This window comes from Schistocerca piceifrons, chromosome 8 (assembly GCF_021461385.2).
Source record: "Schistocerca piceifrons isolate TAMUIC-IGC-003096 chromosome 8, iqSchPice1.1, whole genome shotgun sequence".
NCBI classification, from domain to species: Eukaryota; Metazoa; Arthropoda; class Insecta; order Orthoptera; family Acrididae; genus Schistocerca; species Schistocerca piceifrons.
Window position 1 is genome coordinate 270884865 of NC_060145.1, and position 21629 is coordinate 270906493.

The 21629-nt window shown below is 35.7% G+C and overlaps 1 protein-coding gene across 1 annotated transcript in view; it reads right to left on the reverse strand.

The window, feature by feature from the left end:
* Positions 1 to 14520: 14520 nt before the first annotated feature.
* Positions 14521 to 21629, reverse strand: part of LOC124711664 (protein PAT1 homolog 1) — a 121712-nt gene continuing 114603 nt past the window's right edge. Inside the window, exon 13 of the mRNA XM_047241855.1 lies at positions 14521 to 19240. Coding sequence (XP_047097811.1) covers positions 18971 to 19240 — 270 coding nt within the window. The 3' untranslated portion in view covers positions 14521 to 18970. The remainder of the gene's footprint in view (positions 19241 to 21629) is intronic.

Below are 21629 nucleotides of genomic sequence, written 5' to 3' on the forward strand. Positions count from 1 at the left end.
CTCAGTATATATACTCTCTTATGAAATTTGTTATTAACAACCAAACCCAATTCAAAAGTAAAAGCAGTGTGCATAACTACAATACTAGGAGAAAGGACGATCTTCACTATTCAAGATTAAATCTAACTTTGGCACAGAAAGGGGTGAATTATACTGGCACTAAAGTCTTTGGTCACTTACCAAATAGTATCAAAAGTCTGACAGATAACCAACAAGTATTTAAGAAGAAATTAAAAGAATTTCTGAATGACAACTCCTTCTACTCCATAGAGGAATTTTTAGATATAAATTAAGAAAAAAAAGAAAAAAAACCAAAACAAAAATATTAAAAAAATAAAAAAATAAAAATAAAGAAAAACAAAAAAACACAAAAAAATAAAGTTGTTATATTAACTTAAGTATGTTGTTAAATTAACCTAATTATGTCATGTATTGGAAAATTCGACTCGTTCCACATCATTACGAAATATCGTATTCATGATCCATGGAACTAGTATTAATCTAATCTAATCTAATCTAATCCACAGTCCACTGCCTGTCCTGTTAAGTCTGCCCAGCCTATGATCTCCAACATCTGTAATGAGGGGTGGCCGCCCATCCCCACGCTGTCTGGATGTGGTTTCATCTCATTTTCACCATGTGTTGAAGAACTCACCACAGAACTCCTCAAACAACTAACAAGTCATGCAGTTTTCAAAATGTTTGTACTGAGCCTCTGTGCCATCACAATCTGCCCTCGGTCAAACTCAGATAGATCATGCACCTTCCCCATTCTACACACAGGCAGCACTCTCACTGATACAAAATGCACCATGTGTGTGTCTGACTATCAATCATTCCTTGCCAGGTGATGCTACTATTACCTGGACGGGTTTATATCAATAGTAGGTCAGTGGTCATAATGTTCTGGCTGATCAGTGTATTTTCATTAGTGTTAAAATAGGTTGATCTGGCAGGCCAATCATGGTGTTTGTCAGACCACAAATGTATGCATACTGTGAGTATGGATATTTTCATCTTGAAAGATGAGGGTGTTCACAGCAGACTCATCATGAAGATGTAGAAGAAAGGACACCATTTAGTAACAAAAAATGTTGAAACAAATATCCTGGTTCACGTTACTGTAAACTGAATGAAAAGGCCCAAGTCATGGTAGAGAGGGCGACCTCATAATACCACAGACCACCTCCATCCTGAACTGCTCTCTCCACACTATAGCAGGCCGCTGTGGCCGAGCAGTTCTAGGCACTTCAGTCCAGAACCGCGCTGTTGCTACGGTCACAGGTGCGAATCCTGCCTTGGGCATGGATGTGTGTGATGTCCTTAGGTTAGTTAGGTTTAAGTAGTTGTAAGTCTAGGGGGACTGATGACCACAGATGTTAAGTCCCATAGTGCTTAGAGCCATTTGAACCATCCACACTATACAGGTTCAATGCCTCATTGGATCGTTAGTGCACTTGATATACTGCATCATTTGAAATGAGGCAAAAGTGTGACTCATTGAAGCACACTACATGCTTCCAGCCAGATACTGTTCAGTTTTTGTGTTGTTTGACCCATTAAAGAATGCCGCTTTGTGCACTGCTATTAGCAATGCATTTTTATGACATACTTAACTCTGAATGTCCAATGCATGTAGTTTCCTTTGCAATATTCATAACAACATAATAATAATAATTATAATAATAATACATTAGCTGAGGTGGACCCACATACACTGACAGCAGAAATTCATGCTGTTTGAAACTGATTGCCATTGACAGGTGATGACACTCATATGCTGTCACCGTCAGAATCTTTTTATGACCACAGTACTTATAATGTGTACAGTTTGAGATTGGTACACCATTTCTTGTACACACATTGGACAGTCCACAGTGATACATCATTAAATTGGGCTACTTTGTTCACAGTGTGGTCACAGACATGTCCAAATATGATAATGCCTTTCCAATAGACTATTATGTCTCTATGTTGGCCCATTTTACTGTGTTGGTTCCATACAACTGACTGGCACATACACACCAATTCATTACCATACCATAGCCTTTGTCAGCAGAGGAGGGCCCCATGACCATGTGATACCAATGGGTACACCTACACTGCACCAAAGCAATCAGTGTGGTCTTTTAAATGGCTGATAATATTTTGTCTTGCGACCTTACAACTTGCACATGTTTCACAATGTAGATTATTCCACTAGCCCATAATAAGAGAGCTTTAATTTGAAGGATTGTATTGAGTGTTACTGTTGTGTTGATGATGAGTATAGCACTTTTAATGGAAAAGTTAGTTAGCTGGTAAGAGCAAGACACAAATTATGGATCTGATAACACTGAAACTAGATGTAAAAAAGATGAGAAGAGAAAGGATGGTAAATGAAATGAAAATGACAGAAGAGAATAAGCAGAAGTATGGATGTGGTAGGCTAGGCAAAAGTAAAGAAAAGATAGTTACAAAGAGAACAGTGAGAGGTAGAAACCAGTTTAATAGGTTAATTTGAATAGGTGGTATATTTTATATGCAGTTTTATTGGAAACTGTATTTCACAATTTTTGGTACAGAAAGTAAAGCAAGAAGCATGGCAATGTTTGTACATCAGAGAGTTTATTAAGCTTTCTTTTCTAACATAAACCTGTTAGCAAATTTCGGGATGGCAGAGCTGGAGGAGGAAAGCATCTGCATTAAATTTTGCATGAAAATCAATAAAACCTTTACAGAGACAAACCAAATGATGCAGGAAGCTTACAGTGATGAGTGCTTAAGCTGTATTTAGTGTTACAAATGGTTCACATGGTTTGGAAATAACAAGATGGAAGATGAAGCCGACCCTCATTCAAGATGTCCTTCGATGTCTACTGACGAGATCATGTCAGGAACTTCGATGAAATTGTGTGTGCCAATTGAAGGCTGACTATCCAAGAGATTGCACAAGAATGTAACATTTCAGTTTGATCACGTCATGAAACCCTGACGCAGCATCTTGCTGCCAAGTTTGTCCCACAGTTCATCAGTCAAGACCAGGAAGATCTTTGCCTCATAATCTATAACAGCTTTTGGATCACACAAACAAGAACAAGATGTTCCTTAAGGGAATCATAAATGGTGATGAGACATGGGTCTGCAGTTGTGATGTTGAGACCAAGGTTCAATCTTCACAATGGGTGGGGAAATGTTTTCCAAGACCAAATAAAACGTGTCTGCTCAATTCAAATGTCAAAGCCATACTGATGGATTTCTTTGACTTTGAAGGATTAATTCATCATTAATTTGTGCCACAGGGACAAACTGTTAATCAATGGTACTATTGGCATGTGTTATGATGCCTGTGAGAAAATGTGAGAAAGAAATGGCCTGAAATATTACAATACAATTCAAGGCTCTTGCATCACAATAACACATCTGCACATTCGTCCCTGTTAGTGCATGACTATAGCATAAAAAATTAAATCATTGGGCTGACTCATCCTCTGTACTCTCCAGATCTGGCCCCTGCAGTCTTTTTTTAATTTCCAGAGTTGAAAACCCCATTGAAAGAATGAAGATTTGCAACAATAGACAAGATAAAAAAAATTCACAAATGGTGCTTCACACAATCCAGCAAGAGACGTACCAAGACTGCTTCCAGAAGTGGAAATGGTGTTGGGAGTGGTGTATCAATTGTGGAAGAGAGTATTTTGAAGGAGACCACACACAATAAATAAAAGGTAAGAACAGAAAAAAATTGTCGACAAAGTTCTGGAATTTTTTGAAGAGACTTCATATGTGGCCATGTGAGTGCAAGTTGTGAATGTGTTTTGTTTTGTCTACATCTGATGAAGGACTTACTCCAACAGCTAAATAATATTTAGCAGTCTTTTTACAATGTGCTTGCCTGTTATTCAGTAACTTCTTTATTGGTGAGTAGCAGTCTATCCTTTCAAATTGTTATTCCAACTGAGATTTTCCATTGGTTGGTAATGGTTTGCAACCTATTTTAAAAGCATTTGTCATAAGTTATTATTTTTAATTTATATTGTGTTTTGAAAATTTCATTTTATGAAAACCAGTGTATTACACCACTTGAAAGGTTACAGAATTCAGCTGAATTAAATTCAGGAATTTCCCCTTAAGCACTACAGATGTGAAAGTTTCTGTACCCACATCTCTACATATAAACTCATCATAGCCCAGCCCAAGCCACTAAGGACAGAAACTTGAAATGTGGAGACGGTGATAATCTTATACTGTAGGAATCATTTAAGAATGCATTTTTCCAAATTCCACCCCTAAACAGGTGAAATAGAGGATGAAAGGTGTTTTGAATATAAATCACTATTAAGACAAGTTTGAAGCTATAACTAAGAAAAGTGATATTTGGTATCCCAGGTAAAAAAATATATCTTTCAGCTTTTTTGTAAATTCAACCCCTAAGGGGATAGGTGGAAGTAATTTTTTTTAATAAATCATTATTAAAGAATTACTAAAGCTACTTCTCTGATAATTGATGTTCGACTTCTTGGGTACGAAAAAAATAAAAAAAATAAATAAATAAAAAATAAAATAAAAATATACATGTTTCATTGTTTTTGGAAATTCAACCCCTAAGGGGGTGAAATGAGGGGTGAGAAGTTTTAAGAAAATATTTCATTACGAAAGTACTTTTAAAGCTAAATCTATGAAAATTTGTATTTGGCTTCTTGGTTAGAAATAAAAAAATATGCATGTCACAGGAAATTCAACCTCTAAGATTGTAAAATAGGTGATGAAACTTTCCATTGAAATATCACCACAGGAACTCAAAAGGCAGGGTTAACAAAAACCTCCAACTCCAGCTACCAGAATTACTTTTTGCTCAGAAGTACATTTCAGAAAGACCTAGCCTCTATGTCCTTAATTAGCATGAAAAGCTTAAAAGGGCTTGCAATTTGTTAACTAAATCAAAGAAAGCTATTTAACAGTCACCATGACAAATCAGCTTTGTCAGAATTGCATAGAAAAAGAAATGGATCTTTAATATATTAATTTTCCAGCAGGCATAATATATTAGGATGGTGCATAAAGCATTTTTGTTTTGCATGTTGGTAGTGTGGCTGCTGTGGGTTTATTTATCAATTGTCATTTTTTTATTTGTAGTTCACTGCTGCTATCTGAGTTTTGTCATTTGGAAATACTGACTGGAGTTGTGAATGCTAGAAAATGGCGTGCCAAGTGGAAAAGCCGGAATATTTCCAACATATTCTCCTGTTTCAGTTCAACAGAGAGGTGACATCATCAGACACTATACAAAATAGGCAAGAAAACGGTTTTATCATTTTAAGGAGGATTGTTTAGACATACGTGACTCTCCACAATCAGGAAGACCTTTTGGATTTGGTGAAGCTCATTTAAAACCATTAATCCACAATGATCCACGTCAGTGTACTTGAGAACTGGCAAATGTGATGAAGTGAGACCATTCTACCACAATGTAACATTTGCAACAATGGAGAAGATTAAAAGATCGGATGTATGGGTACCATGTGCACTAAGCCAAAAATCACAAAAATCAGCAGGTGGCCATATGTGCATCTCTGCTCGCTCATCATCAACTGGCTCACGAACAAAACTGGCCATTCTTATCCCATATCATTACTTGTGAGGAAAAATGGTCTTTATGCTAAAATAAGGAAAAGAAAGATATTGTTGAGCCAAACAACAAAGGAGCAACCCCCCCCCCCCCATACAAAGACCTACCTGCATCCACAAAAGATAATGTTATGCACCTGGTGGAACGACGACAGTGTAGTGTACTTTGAATTACTTCCCTGAGGTGTAACCATCACTGCTGATATTTGTTGCCATCAACTGAGATGTCTTGCAACTGCAATCCAAGAACAGTGACCAGGAAGACTGTGTGAAATGATGGTACTCCACAGTAATGCCCACACCAATTCCACTAGACTGACAAAAAACACTATGCAGGAGTTGGATTGGGAAGTTGTTCCACACCCACCTTGCAGTCTGATGTTCATCTCCTCTCCTCTCTATTGAACAACCTTCAAAGAACTTCCTTTCTGAATGAAAATGCGCTCTGAGCATGGGTTGACGAGTTCTCCACCTCAAAACCATATGATTTCTACATTTGTGGGATCAAAAAGTTACACCAGTATTGGCAGATTGTTGTAAATAGTGAAGGAGAATATATTATTGATGACTACAGTCTCTGTTATATATATCTGTTGAGTTTATTAAAATTCTGGAAAAACACTACAAACTTATGCATCAACTTCATGTGTTCATAAAATTATTTTTGTTGTAATTACTACACAAATTAATCATTACTGATGACAAAATAAATGCAATTCCATGTACAGGAATATCCATTTGTGATGTGTGAGTAAGAATCTATACATTGAATTAAATTTTCTAAAAAAATGTGCAAATCTTACCCAAATAATTGCTTTATTAAATTTTAATTTCCTGTCTGCAGCTTAGTTTGTGTACACTAGATACACTGTTTGCACTGAGTGTAGATTTACACTTGAGCAATGATATTAACAACATACAAATTACATTGAAGGAATAAAAAATGTGCAGACCATACAGTCTATATAAGTGTAGCAGTGGGCACTAAGTTAATCTTTTATAAATGCCCAAGCATGTCTGCAACTAATTTTATAATACGAGGGGGGGGGATCAAATATAAATGGGGTTTTTGTTCCTGAACATAACAGTTGGTAGAACTGGCCCCGCACTTTGTTATGCTTAGGCGGGACCATTAGAAGTGAGGAGAGCGTGCTGTTAGATATTGCCGTCCTCAGACCAGCATTACAGACAAAAACATTCGTGCAGTTAAAGACATTATTGACAATGATCGAGAGTATCAGAAATTGCACAAAAAGTCAGAATTAGCTACGGGAGCTGTCAAGCAATCATCACAAATGATCTACGGTTCTGTAAAGTGTGTTCCAAATGGGTCCCTAAACTTTTGATCGAAAATCTGAAGTTGAGACATTTGGAGGTCTGGCAGAGGCAGAAGAAGGTGATGCATTTTTGAATAGGATAATCACCTGCAACAAAACATGGATTCACCACTACACTCCAGAATCCAAACAAGCCAATAAGGAGTGATGGAGGAAAGGGAAGGCAGCACCAGTGAAAGCCAAGACTTGACTGTCAGCTAGAAATGTCCTTTCAACCGTTTTTTTTTTTTTTTTTTCCAATCAGTGAGGCATTTTGCTGATTGATTTTTTGCATGAGCTACACACAATCAGTGCTGCTTAGTACTGCGAACTGTTGGACAAGGTGAGAGTAGCATATCGCCAAAAAAGACGAGACCAATTGATTCAATGGGTCATCCTCTTCCACAACAATGCATGGCCCCATACTGCAGCTCTGTCTCCAAGCTACAGGAAATGCACTTGACTACACTTATCATCCTCCTTACAGCCTGGACTTATCACCCTGCGATTTCCATTTATTCGAACCACTTAGAGAAGTTCTAGGAGGGTGACGATTTGAAGATGACGAGAGTGTGGAAGACTTCGTGCTCAACTGGCTGGTGACATGACCCAGTTCTTTCTATGATGAGAGCATCAAAAAGCTGCCCATACACTGGGACAAATGCGTTTCCAAAACAGGAGACCATGTGGAAAACAAATTTATAATTGAGTTTTTCAATAAATGAATTTAAATAAAAAATAAAATCCCATTCATATTTGATCCACCCTTGTAATTTGTATGATAGTTAAAATATTACAGAAAGACAGAATTTATGCACATGATATCCTGTATTAGTTCAAATATTTGTTTTGTATTTCATTATCTGTTTGAGGTACTAGATGGGCAGTGTGCAATGGATGGAGTTTGTCAGCGGGGCATTCTTGCACTGTAGCAATGCAGCACAGAGCCACCAACACTGCACAAAGTGACAATGAGGACCTCGGCATATGACACTACAAGATTAGCCCAAACACATTAGAAATTATTAACAGAGACAATCTGAAAGAGAATCTACACCAAGGATGTGTTTTATCACCTTTCACACTGTTTCACATTTCCACGGGATGTATATGGTATCACGATATTGATTTAAATTATCATTATAACAAAGCCAAATAGAACTTATTTGAGATTCTTATAATGATTATACATGCAGCAATTGTTTAAAATCGGAGATATGTGTATATCAGCCCGTGAAAGGCACCAATACATTCCAAACTTCCAAGCACAAAAATGCAATTTTTCAGGGGTCGTATCCCACAGTCAGGTTCTATTTATCGAAGAGGTATGGGTCAAGTGTTTTGTATAGCCCTTGGCCTAGTGAGCATTTGTATACCTATCAGAAAAATGTGCATACTGTAGCTACCCTGTAGTACAGTATCAAAATTTAAACATTACACATTTCCTCCATCTGTGGCAAATTGGTTGGTTCTTTTGCATTAGTGTGGTGTAAGATGGGCCTTAGATATCTTATAAAAGTACGATTTGTTCATGGGCAGATCCTGAGAAAAACCCTAAAAATCAAGAATTTGCAGATGGCCATTTCTGTATTTTCCATTCGTGGCAAATCATCGAAATTTTTGCCCTCTGTTCTTATGATGATATTTCAAAACATTTTTCTGGTATCATTATGCATTACTGATATCCAGAGTTACTGAACTTATGCATGGAATATCCAGTCTTAGGCATAAATGTAGTTTTAACACACAGCAAGGATTTTGGGGTGATCACGAGGGTTCCAAGGTCACCACTTTGTTTTTAGTCACCATTTTTTTATCTGTAAAGCTTTATGATACACTGTCTCTGTATAATGGGCATCTCATGCCTCAAAGGGTATGCTTGCCTGGAAATTATTCGATGGTGTCACCTGATAGCATTACACATCTCACAAAAAATATTTTGTCATACAAAATTCTTTGGAGTTGCAAATCAAACACCACATTTTTTTTGTGTACTGCCCATGTGGCCTAAAAATGTAGTGTATTTTTATATAAAGCAGTGTAATGTGAACTTGCATTGGATGAGAACCAATTTTGTTTTAACCTTATATTGTGTGTCCATATTTGTTGTTTGTGTGTGTCAAAGTGTGTAAATGTGTTGAAGTATATAAATAAACTGACAAAACTTTACTCGTCTACAGAATTCCTTTTACTTAAGCAGAACGACCTACTGTACCAGAGAAAAGAATGGAGAAAGCTGAATAATGCTTCTGTTGGCGCACAAAACAGGTGAACATGGTCCCCTTTGAAAGATTTTGACAAAAAGAGTGGAACCAGCTGCCTCAATCCGCTTTCCATCTTTCTTATCAAAAATTTTGGCATACGAACAAATTAGCACTTTTTTGTGCTGAAAGAGAGTACAAGAGAGACAGTGATGGTGAAAGAGAGAGGAGACAGTGCCAGTGGGAAAGGAGGAGATAGGTGGAGACTACACAGTCGTCCCCCCAACCTGTGAACTTTAACATTAAAAAATAACACATTTTAATGTTAAGAAAGTTCCCCAGTTTAGGGGTCAGAACCCTGAGCAAATCATCGCCAAGGAGATGTGCAAAGAGGAGAGAATGGTGGTTGAAGAGAAAGACTAAAAGAAAGGAAAAAGGACACAGTAGCAATGGGAGAGGAAAAAAATGAGATACAGACAACAGCAGTGGGACAGAAAAGGAGAAAACGGTAAAGACGGGAGACAAGATGTGAGGATGGTAACAGTTAGAGAGAGAGAAAGGAGAAAGTGCCAATCGGAGAAAATGGAGGTCGTAGGAGAGAGACATATATAGACATTGGCAGTGAGAAGGAGATGGTGAGTCCTTCATTGCAAAGAGACACTAGGTAAAAGGATTTAGAATATCCTGTGTTTAGAGTAGTCTGAATACCTTTGCATGCCACAAATTTTGGTAAAGGAGGAGGAATGAGAATTGAGGCAGCTGGTTCCCCACTTTTCTGACAAGTTTTTTTAAAGAGGACCATATCTGCCCCTTTCGTGCTCAGACAAGAGCATTTTTCAGTTTATCAATGTACACTCAATACTGGTCTACAAGACTGTTATGGAGTGACTTTAAAACAGAATACCATTATATATGATTCACCGTTTAGCAAATGGAGAGTGTTTACCTAAAGGCAAAATGAAATCCATGATCACGCCTGATACATGATTGTACAAAGAACTTATGTCAGAAAATGTGATAATATTAAAGTATCAAGGAGACAGAACTTAACAAGTCATCAGTTATATGAAATACTAACATAAGAATTATATTTTCTGAAAGTGATCTACTCCATTCTGGCATTATCCAAACAAAGCAAATCTATCAGTACCCTACAATGGGAAAAATGTTTTAGTGATTACTCAGAATAATGCAAATATTATAAAAAGTCTTCAAATGTTAAAATGCGTTGCCAGATTCTCTCAAACTTTTCTCCTGTATCCTGCACCATCATGAATTAACAACCTGCTAGTTAAAGCTGCTACTTAAGGCAAAGTGTAGTGAGTAAACAATATCAGTTATTTAGCGTATATAATAACAGTTTCCACAAATGTTCAAACACTTTTCAGTTCACATTGAGAATACACATTAACCTCCTAAGTTTGAGACTCCTGTCTTCTGAGATGCTTATAGTTTCAATACATGTGATTCACAGAAAAATTTCCTAGATTATACTTACATCTAGTTTTCTTCTGCACCATATATGGAACCAAACAGATTGTCATGAATTCAGTTCCTAGTTACCTTCAATTGTAGTAACTGTTAAATGGTGCTTCTAATGAAGAATGAGCATTACAGATAATACTGTTTCACAAATTGCCTCGAAAATTTTAGCCACTGAGATAATTATTTCCACTGACAGTGCACAGGACATACTATTTACTCATTTTCTGGTTGGTTGTTATAGTTACAGGCATCATATTGACATCAGTGAATGTTTGTTTTACATCTGTAAGAGTAACATCCTGGTGGCATAGATCCATGGCAGATGATGTTCTTGCTGATTGTGTAATAAACAACTGGGAAGAGGTTACAGAAGAGCATGCAGAAGATTCAGAATTTGGAGGAGACACTTGTGATGTAGATGATGTAGCTACTATCCCTACCATTTCAAACACTACTACAGTAACTGATGGTAGCTGTGTAACGAAGTGTCATGTGGACGTGTGGGTGAAACATATAATATGCTTTCAGCAAGCAGTGTAGACTGTTTACTTGTGGTTGAAGAAACATTTTTAAGCAAGTTGTGAAACTGACACTGATATTGAAATTTATATGCATGCTCTGAAGTTGTTTGTGAACTGCAGGCCACTGGGAAATGTCTTCCTTCTTCGGGCATATTGCAGTGCTTCGAGAATTTCCACATAAATTCTAGAGCCACTCGTCTTTCTACCGTCTCAAACACACGATATTTTAAATATAAGTGCGAGAGTGGAAGCGTATTTACTGTGCCACCTGTTTCTGTGTGAAGTTGGAAGTTTGTTATGAGAAGACTGTAAGAGTGGCAGCCCACTGACGACGACAAGTGTTTGCCGCTAGCGCCACAGACGCTGTGTGAAAGAACACGGAGTGATTATAGGCTATTCTTTGCTGTGTTAGTGAAGGTGATTATTATAAAAAGCCAAACGAACAATTGAATAGAGACTCTTACTTACTTCATGTCTTAGCCCTGCACGAGACAAGACATATGTGATGTACATAAATCATTTGTTTGTTATACCAATGAAGTTATAAATATGTGTAACAGAGTCTAATGTTTGATGACTAAGTTGACTTGCAGAAGTTGTTGATGGTGAAAGTTGAAAATATATTATGATTGAACTAAAAGTATTCTACGAGTACCCAGTTATTTCGAGAATAGAGAAAGAGTCTAACTAATTCCTATAAACAGCGAAAATCTACAGAGTAGTAGTTTTTGGGAGATCGATGTAGCTGAATATCCAGAAAAGAGGATTGGCTAGTCACATCACGTTAGTCTACTGATGAGAGTGAGGTGTGCATTGTGAATGCAATCCAGTTTTGCACCGCTTCTCGTGTCATCAAAACTACTAGAATATGTATACTAACAAAAATTGATACTGAGAATTACCTGCAGACTTGGAAATAAATATTTTAACTGAGCAGTTTTACTGATTATTATTCCCAAGGAGTACAAACTTACATATGTTTCATCGTTCTGCTAACTAGGCTTAACCAGCAGTATTGCTAACGTAGTATGTATGGTGAAGGATGATATGAAATGAACAATTGTCAACAGAACCAAGAAATAATTGCTAAAATTTAAAAAAGTTCAAACTGAAATTTACTTCTTTTTACACATTATTTATAAATATAATTACACAGAGTGTATATGTACACAATTATTACATACAATTACGCAATTTCTGCAAGTGTTGTTACCCAGTAATATTAAATTTTAAATCAACAAGTCATGTCAATATAACAACGGTAGTCTATAGCTGTACAACACAAACATGAATTTGAGCAGCACATGCCAGTAATGCAAAAATCCACAACTCATCATAAAACAGACCAAAGAAAGAGAAGAAAGAATGGTTATATGGCTTATTCAAAACAACAAGAGCACATTCCTAGTGAGACAGCACAAAACAGCGTGTGGCAGATGAGAAAAGTTGAAACTGAGTAGTTTAACATTGATTTCCACAACTCACTGGCTGAAACATTTGTGGACCTGTGCAAGCGTTCTGCATTCATCTTTTCCTCAACAAGAAGTTATTTACTTATACATGTATAGATATTTCAACATGTTTAAAATCTTGTTAACAACAACCAACAGGTGGATTTTCTTACATTTCTATAATGTAGAAGGTATATCAATGAGATGCGGTGACAGTAATTTTAAAATAGGTATTAATCTTTATGACATCACACCTCTTCTGCAGATACAGTTAGATTTTCAGTTGCTTCCAGTGTGGCATACGTAAAAGGTGCAGATTACAGCAACATTTTAAAACTACAGTTATCAACTGCAATTAAATGTTCCATAAGTATGTAAACAGAATTTACACCAAACATTTCCAGCACATTACAAGTACTGCACTATTTGCACTGACACAGGATTGTACACAATGGATTCATCACTACAATAAAATGATGATCCCAGCAATAACAGTGTTAAAAAGTTTCATATTACTACTGACAAATAAATAAATTTGGAAATATTTGAGATGACTGCTCAAGAAAAATATCTCATTAAAAGATACACTTCAATCTTTTTCCAACTTTGATAAATATTCATATAAACTGCATCTAGCATTAAAAAAAACTGCTGAAACAGTGTAGCATATTCATAGAATATTAGTATTTCATCATTTGTATTTGGTTTTTAATCAAAATGTCAAATTTTATGAAAAATACAAAAATATCTACAATTGTTGACATTACTGTAAATAAAAAGAATTCCATATTTCCTCATATGTACTCTTTCATGTTACAAAGTAGACATATATTTATAAGACAATTTTCTTCATGGGCAAGACTTTCATTGCATCGTAAATACAAAAATGGAAGAATACAAATAAAAAGACAAAAATAAGTATTATATTTGTGGTTGAAAACTGCACTGACAAGATGCTTCATAAAGGTTCTGTACAAAAAGTGACTTATCTCTTCTGACAGAATAGCCTTGTATCATTGTAAAAGTGTGTGTGTGTGTGTGTGTGTGTGTGTGTGTGTGTGTGTGAGGGGGGAGGGGGGCAGAGGGAGGGAGGGAGAGAGAGAGAGAGAGAACGAACTTAAGATAACATTAAACACACAATTCAATGAGTAAACGTCGTGATCTGTCAAGTACAATTTAATATTATTAAGACTCATTTATAGTTTTTCACTCAGTACCTTGTTAAAATGGTAGTCTTTACTCTATTACTGGTTTTCATTGAGAATTTAGATGTGCCCATCAATGTAATATTTGCTGAGCTGATACATCAACCATCAATTTGAATGCTGGTTTGAAAACAAGAACACTTAGATGTAGTGTTTAGCTGACTTAATCAGACTATGAAACCTATTACCACAGCTGACCACAGGGACCTTGCACATCAACATAGGTCTCATAACATACTGAAACTTGGCATTTCTAGCATTTACATTCAGCAGTGGAAGACTATCACAATAAAAAAAATTATAATGAATATAAATATTTGCCATCACTTCTTTGCCTTTTGGAATGTAAAAAATAGTACCACTGTCAGAAAGGAAAACCAAATTTGAAAATTTAAATTTATAAAGTGAAATAACTGCAATGAACAAAACTCCAAAACGTTGCCAATAAATTTATGATTCACAATCATAACAGTCAGATAAAGAAGAAGAAAAATTGAAGCACAGAAAGAGGCACTATTTCTCACAAAGAAAATACATACAATAACCAAATTCAGTTAATTAATAGTGAGCTTTTGGACAACTGAAGTACATACCAACTAGTTAGTACAAATTATAGTTAATATGGCAAAACTAATTATGTACTCTACTTTAAAGATGACAGTCCAGTGTCCAGTATACAGATACATTTTTTAGACAGAAAAATTTGAGATGGGTAATTTGGACTAAGATCAAAACAGAATTCAACAGGCTATTAAGCAGACTTATAAACTGTAAATGAATTATGGTGTGCAGACAGGATGACTGCCTTAATGATGTAAGCAGAGTCCGCTGTAATGGTAGATTTTGCATCACATTAACTGCATGTGGGCTGGTTGACTCGGGAAACTTATGTAGCAAAAGAACATTACCACAGGATACAGTACAAGGATTTTAACAATACTGGCTATGGCGGATGAATTTGCAACTGCAGGATACCATTGCGGCAGGTGGCACCCTACACTTAAGATCAGAAAAAGAGATGATGACTTCTAGTTTAAATTCTGGTAGTATTTGCTTTTCAAATTAAGTTTTAATTATGTTTATTTTCAAGTTAAATCATGGACTCTGATAAGGATGATAGATATATATTTATCAATTAATACACATTCTAGATTTTTTTAAAGAATATAATGAAATTTTGCACAAAAATAAAAAGAAAGGAAAAGGAGGTTCAAAAGGCAAGTTGAGAGAGGAAGGAAACTGCGTGGTACTTTCAATTTATGACTTTCAATGTCAAACATACTATTCATCAAAACAGTAAGAGAAAGACATCAGGATCACAAAGTATACCACACTAATAGATAAATTACCAATATTGGCAAGCATTATGCTATTCGCTGTGTCTAACTTACAGCAAGAAACTGCAAAATCTAGAAACTATATAAGAAATCAATACATTATGTAGACACAAACCTTTAATAGACTGAAGTAAAGGAGAACAATTTGAAGACAATCGGAGCAAATTAATGAAATTAAACATGAAAATTTCTTCAAACGTCACCAGGTTCTTGCAAATTACAAGTGAAGAACGAAACGATACCTCTCTGGTAGACATTTTTCAGTAAGATTTTCAGTACAACAGAGATGTGGTGCTGATTCACAATCATAACAGTCAGATAAAGAAGAAGAAAAATTGAAGCACAGAAAGAGGCACTATTTCTCACAAAGAAAATACATACAATAACCAAATTCAGTTAATTAATAGTGAGCTTTTGGACAACTGAAGTACATACCAACTAGTTAGTACAAATTATAGTTAATATGGCAAAACTAATTATGTACTCTACTTTAAAGATGACAGTCCAGTGTCCAGTATACAGATACATTTTTTAGACAGAAAAATTTGAGATGGGTAATTTGGACTAAGATCAAAACTGTGCCACGAACACTGGAACTTAAAAAGTCATAGTCATTTCCTTCCTTCATGTTTCATTGACATTAAAACAGCAAAATTTAGTTAATCACGGACAAAGTATAATCAGCAATATTTTGCATCAGTAATGAGGGCAGAAATAAAGTGTGACTGACACACAAAATTGTCATAATTTGTGAATTACTTAAACAGTTGTAGTCCTTGAGAAACTAACCCTTATATATGAAAGAATATCAAGCATTGACGTAATAACATGGAACAAATAGTTATGATGTAGAAAGCAAGCTTGTGGTGTAGGAATTATGGTTTACTAGATAAAACTAATTGTGTGCTTGGTGCAAATATATTCTCCTCACATTCTTTAATGTCAGCATTTCGCCATTGGCTAAGTGTTTGTTGCTGACATATAATCAATTCTCTCTCTCTCTCTCTCTCTCTCTCTCTCTCTCTCTCTCTCTCTCTCTCTCTCTCTGGCAATGTACAATAAATTTCAAGTTCTCAAATTACATTGACAACACAGCAGTCTTAGAAAATAAGCCACATAACATTGTTATTGCACTCATTAGTGAATTAATAATACTTCAACTACAAATAGTGAAAAATGATCAGATATAAAGCTTAGTCTTCAGCTGAAACGCCAGCAGATTATGTTTTGGTCATTCTTCTTAACTACTGAAAGCCTGTCATACAAATCAAAGTTAAAAACAAAACATAATCACAATCTATTCTCATAATAAATTTCTTGCGAAATATTTACCATCATTTTAAAAAATAAAACTATAATATGATAAATATTCGAGGAATTAATTACACTTATAATTGCATTCAAAATGTCACTTTTGTGTTTCATGACTATGACACAGCCTTTAAATCAAAATCAGTGTTGAAAAAAAAAAGTCTAATGGAACTTTGCAAATGATACATCTACACAATTTATAAGTCATTACTTGGGCTCCAGAAAAAATTGACAAATTACAGTACAGAAAAGTAACATTTACAGACCTCCATAATGCAGTGCTCACCTCTATAACACTTAATCTCAGTAGAAAACAGAGACCTATACTCAAACATAATTGACATGCCATGTAATATGGAATGGCAGTATTCAATTTTGAGCCTACATGCTGAACAAACACAGAATATATTTACAAATCTTGACAATCAAAACACTATGAAGTTCTTGCTTCTCTGGAAACATAAGAAAAAAAATTACAAAACTGAAATTGACTGTATGCATACTACCACCATCTATCATTATTTGTAGAAACTACAACAGAATTAGCAGCAATCTGAAAATGGTTTTACCACCTTGTGGGAGTTCGTTGGAAGTTAAAGAACAAAGATGAAGAAAGTACGCACAGATAATATTGTAGAGTCCAGGACAAATATGAGATATGATGCATGGCAGTAACAAATTTTAGTTTCCAAAATTTGCTATCACCTGTTTTATTTATTGGTCCTGTCAGCTCATTACACTTCTGATAAATACGGGATTTTTTCCTTGAAAACAGTTTGTAGCCTGTAATGTCAGATTTTTTGAACAGAGGTTATGAAACAACAACTTTCTAAAACTGACTGTGTGAGGGGTTGGGGGGGGGGGGGGGGTTAAGAGAAGAACGAAACCAAAATATGTTGAAATAAACTCCAAATTAAACGTATTACAATTCACAAAATGTGTTCCACAAATTATATGGATGTCTTTGAGACGGTTTTCAAGCTATTTTCAAATGAAGTATTCCTATAACTGCAGAAAGGTGCTACTTTGTAACTGACAGCTTGATGAACATAGGTTATTAGCTGCCAACATGTTTCAATCATTTTGCTAAACACATGAAAATGAAATTTAGAACATCTCCAACAAGGTTAAGGTATGCAGTCATATTAATAGTGTCCAAATACCAGAATGGTAAATAAATCAATAAATGATATTTTTCAGGTCTGCATTTAAATTTGAGGGAATACGCATTTTAGCTGAGAAAGTGACACACCCATTTTCAAAGCTGAAGGACTCTGAACATCTAAAATTACTGCAAATTTTACCAAAGCAATTTAAAAATTGATTACTAAGTTTTCAAATATATAGGAGCCCAAAACTATAGACTTAATATGGCTACCAGGTTTTTAATGAACATTCAGATCTCATTCAACATAATCTTTCACATCATATCGTTAAACTCATGGAACAAAACAGCCAAAGCTTGGCTTCTCAACAGTCTTTATCATTAATGATAATGACAGAAATCAATAGTTATATTAAGAAAATCTATCAGAAACTCTTTATCAAGCTTAAAATAAACAATCATTGCAATTAAACGCTTATGAGTTTGTAAGCTACATGGTTTTTAGTCCAAAGCAAACCTCAGATACAAATTGCCCAGGACATAATAGACAAAAACAGGCATGTAGCCCACTGCTTGGTGTCAGGAAATAGTGTATAACTAATGGACTTCTCACTGCTAGCCTCTACATTTCAGTACGAACAGCAGAGCAATTGTAATCAACAAAATATTCTCCATTACTATGTAGTAACTTCTAAACTGAATATACATTTTCATATAATATAAATGTACAACAAGAATAAGAAAATTATTTCTTCTATATTGCAGTTATGAGCACCCTATTATTAAAACTTTCCACAGTTTATCTTCCTACCTCTCTGAAAAATAAAAAGTAATTTCTTTTGTGTTCCAGTTAGAGAGACAAGAAACCAAAAGGGTGATTGTAATGTGCTTCTCTTAGCAACAAAGATAGATGCTTTCTGGACTAAGGACACAAAACTATTACACACATACTCGATACACGAACATATTAATCTATCAAATAAATGAACAAAAACAGCTAATTTTACAGTGTGTCACTCTACACACTGTAGTATCATCAGACTTATCACGTATAGAATTGGCAGGTACACTAGTCACACATACTTCTTATCCACATGTCATTTCATCACTTCTTACAGATACAAATCGTACAACCCATTCTTACTATGTAAGAATGAGGTAATCAATGTTACTAGTTTACAGATATATATAGCTGCCAGAATAGTTTTCTCTGAGACTTACTCATATATCACATGTCTCATTTCAAAACATTACATATTAACTTTACAGCTTCAAAAGTAGGAATACACAAACTAATGTGCAACAACCACAAATGGGCAAGAGACTTCTCAGTGGTTAACAGCTTCGGATAATTAAGTATGTGCACACAAACAGCAGACATGCAGTAGAATTAATGAAATTCCAGGACACAAGTACACCTCTGCCATTTTCTTAGCGAGATACGGAAGAATCCCGAGGGCCAAATGCTCGAGTCAGCCATTCGCAACCACTACATGGAGGGCAGTGACGCTTCAGGTTTGATGCAGCAAGGGTTCCATCCAGTGGCTGCAGCATGTCAGGTAGAGGTGTTGATGGGAGGCCAGCAGCTGCTGCTCCCAGTCTTTGAACAAAAACTGCCCACTCCTCCAATTGCACAGATTCAGCTGCTGACGAAAGTTGTTCAGCTCGTTCCAAAAGGGCGCCGTACACAGAAAGTGCAAACTGAAAAACAGAAACCACATCCAATGATGAGAAAAAAAAGTTAATTCATCTCAGCATTTCACTGATTATATGACACATACACAGAACCCACATCTGAAGTTAGTATTGTATTTCTTGCTCTGCACCACAAATATCACTGCATAATCTGATTGTGTGTCTCTGCCTTAGCAGAAACAAAATTACACAGTAACTCATGAACTATTCAGCACCAGCAGCAAAGAGATTATGTTGAATTTTGGGATCACATTACGTAAGGTGAAAGGAGTTCAGAACATCCAGTGTACTACTTTCACATTCACAAGTTAAAGAGGTACTTGAGATACATGAAAAAATGTTTCACCAAGATGAAACTGTGGCATCTCCTTTGCTGCTTTATCGGTTGACATTTCCCAAAATGCCCACATGGCTGTGCACCCGGAAAATTTTCACTGCCTCTTCCTTTAGCTATAAAAAGTCCTGAACAAACTGTTCTTTGTTTGCAATGTTCCAGTGCTGAATGAACTGAGGGATTCCAGGTAGATTAATTGAAAGGGATGGTGGAAGAAAGTGCTAACCCTCAATTTTGTGAAAATTAGTCTGTACATGCCATATGTTGTGGTTTCAAATGCACTATGTGCTGGTAACATATAGTTCTATTTCTACTGCTAGAAGGGGCTGATAACTATATGCATTGTTTTGTCTTACGGCATTTTTAATCTTATCTTTGGATGAAAACAGTGCAGTCCTATGGAGTAAACATGGCAGTTATGTTGTAATCTTGAATTCAAATAAAAAGATAGCTGTTTGGCGAGGATGGTTGTGATCCATTTACTGATGACAGTGATGCAAATCCCAATTATAAGCATGGGAATACATCAATTGTATAAAATACCTGAAGTGCGGCTTAACATTATATTTCCACCAGTCTAACCTCAAATGGTTTAGGCTTACTAAAATTTTGGGGAAATTGTTAACACTATGAGACCATAAATGTGATGTGAAATATAACAAATTCTAATAAAGATGTTACTTTTTCATTTCACATTCCAATAACATAAAAACATACTATGCCGGTGTCTGAGGGTTAGCATTGTTTTGGTCCTGACATTAAATGCTGTTAGTTAATATCATTTTTATCCTGTTTTAGTTCTCTCCAAACATTTGTGTGTTTTTATTTCTGGAAAGAATCACAGTCCACATCCACTGATAGAGAAAAAGGAAGCAGCAGGTCACCACATCCTACACCAAATAGACTACAACACACCAGAAAAGAAGTACTGCTGAGAAGGCAAGAAACAAGCGAAAAAGAAATGAAGCCTGACCTAATAGAAACCATAAATGGGAATTAATTCCTGGGCACCCTGTTGGGCAACTGTGTAATTGTCTTCAGAAGTGTGAAGAAAAACTGACTTCGGAGGGGGAGGGGGAAGGAACACATTTATTTGGTCTTACAAAATCATATCCTGTGAAAACACTCTTCTCAGAAGTAAAATTTCTATCATTTTAACATCAATATACATCAACAACTGCAGAGTGTGGACAGTGTCTTTTCTGGTAGTCCATATTAAAACAAGTTGGGAAGTACACTCGAAAAGATCAATGGGCAAAACACGAAAATCGTACAAATTCTATTCCTGAAGATGGAATCCAGGCTTTCCACAATGATATCACAAGTGTATTTTGACAGTGATTTTAATATCACAGGATTATCTTGTGATTAGCTTGTAAAGTACAGTGAAGAAAGAAGCATTCAATCTGTCAGTGGAAACAATAGAGATGGGTACTCTGTCAGCTGTATAACATCAGATTTCAACTACCAAAGTCAGGTACTTGCATGATTTGTGATAAACTGCACATTATACTCAAAAATCCAATGAGTACCATACTAATGTTGAGAAGAAAGACGCCCTTAAAAGAAAAAGAGCTGCATCTGAGAAGAGCTGAAGCTTTGAGGAAGAAACTTCAACAATACAGTGCCGAAGCAAAAGGAAAGCCAGAGATATGATATTTGTATGTTATTACATATTGAGACTTTACAATATGCGATATATCTAAGAGAATAGTTCATGACAAAGTTAAACATGTTAAAAAAAGTCTGTCAAACCCCAACCTTTGGTAAATTACAAAACAGGTTTTTAAATATGTAGTGAAATGGAACATTGAAATAAGTTCAGCAGTTACTCTGTCCAATAGCTAAAGGATATTGCTCTTTACGTACAATTTTATAAGAGTCTTCTCAAGTCTGGGTCTGATCAAATCGGTGATGATGGTGGTTTTACTGCTCCCAATGATATAGTTATCAGTGCTTCTGCTGAATATGAATGTGTGTAGTTTATGAATTGAGCAAAAAAAGATCTTTCCTTACAAAGGATTTTATTCTGATGATAGAAATATGTTAACACTTTTTTAA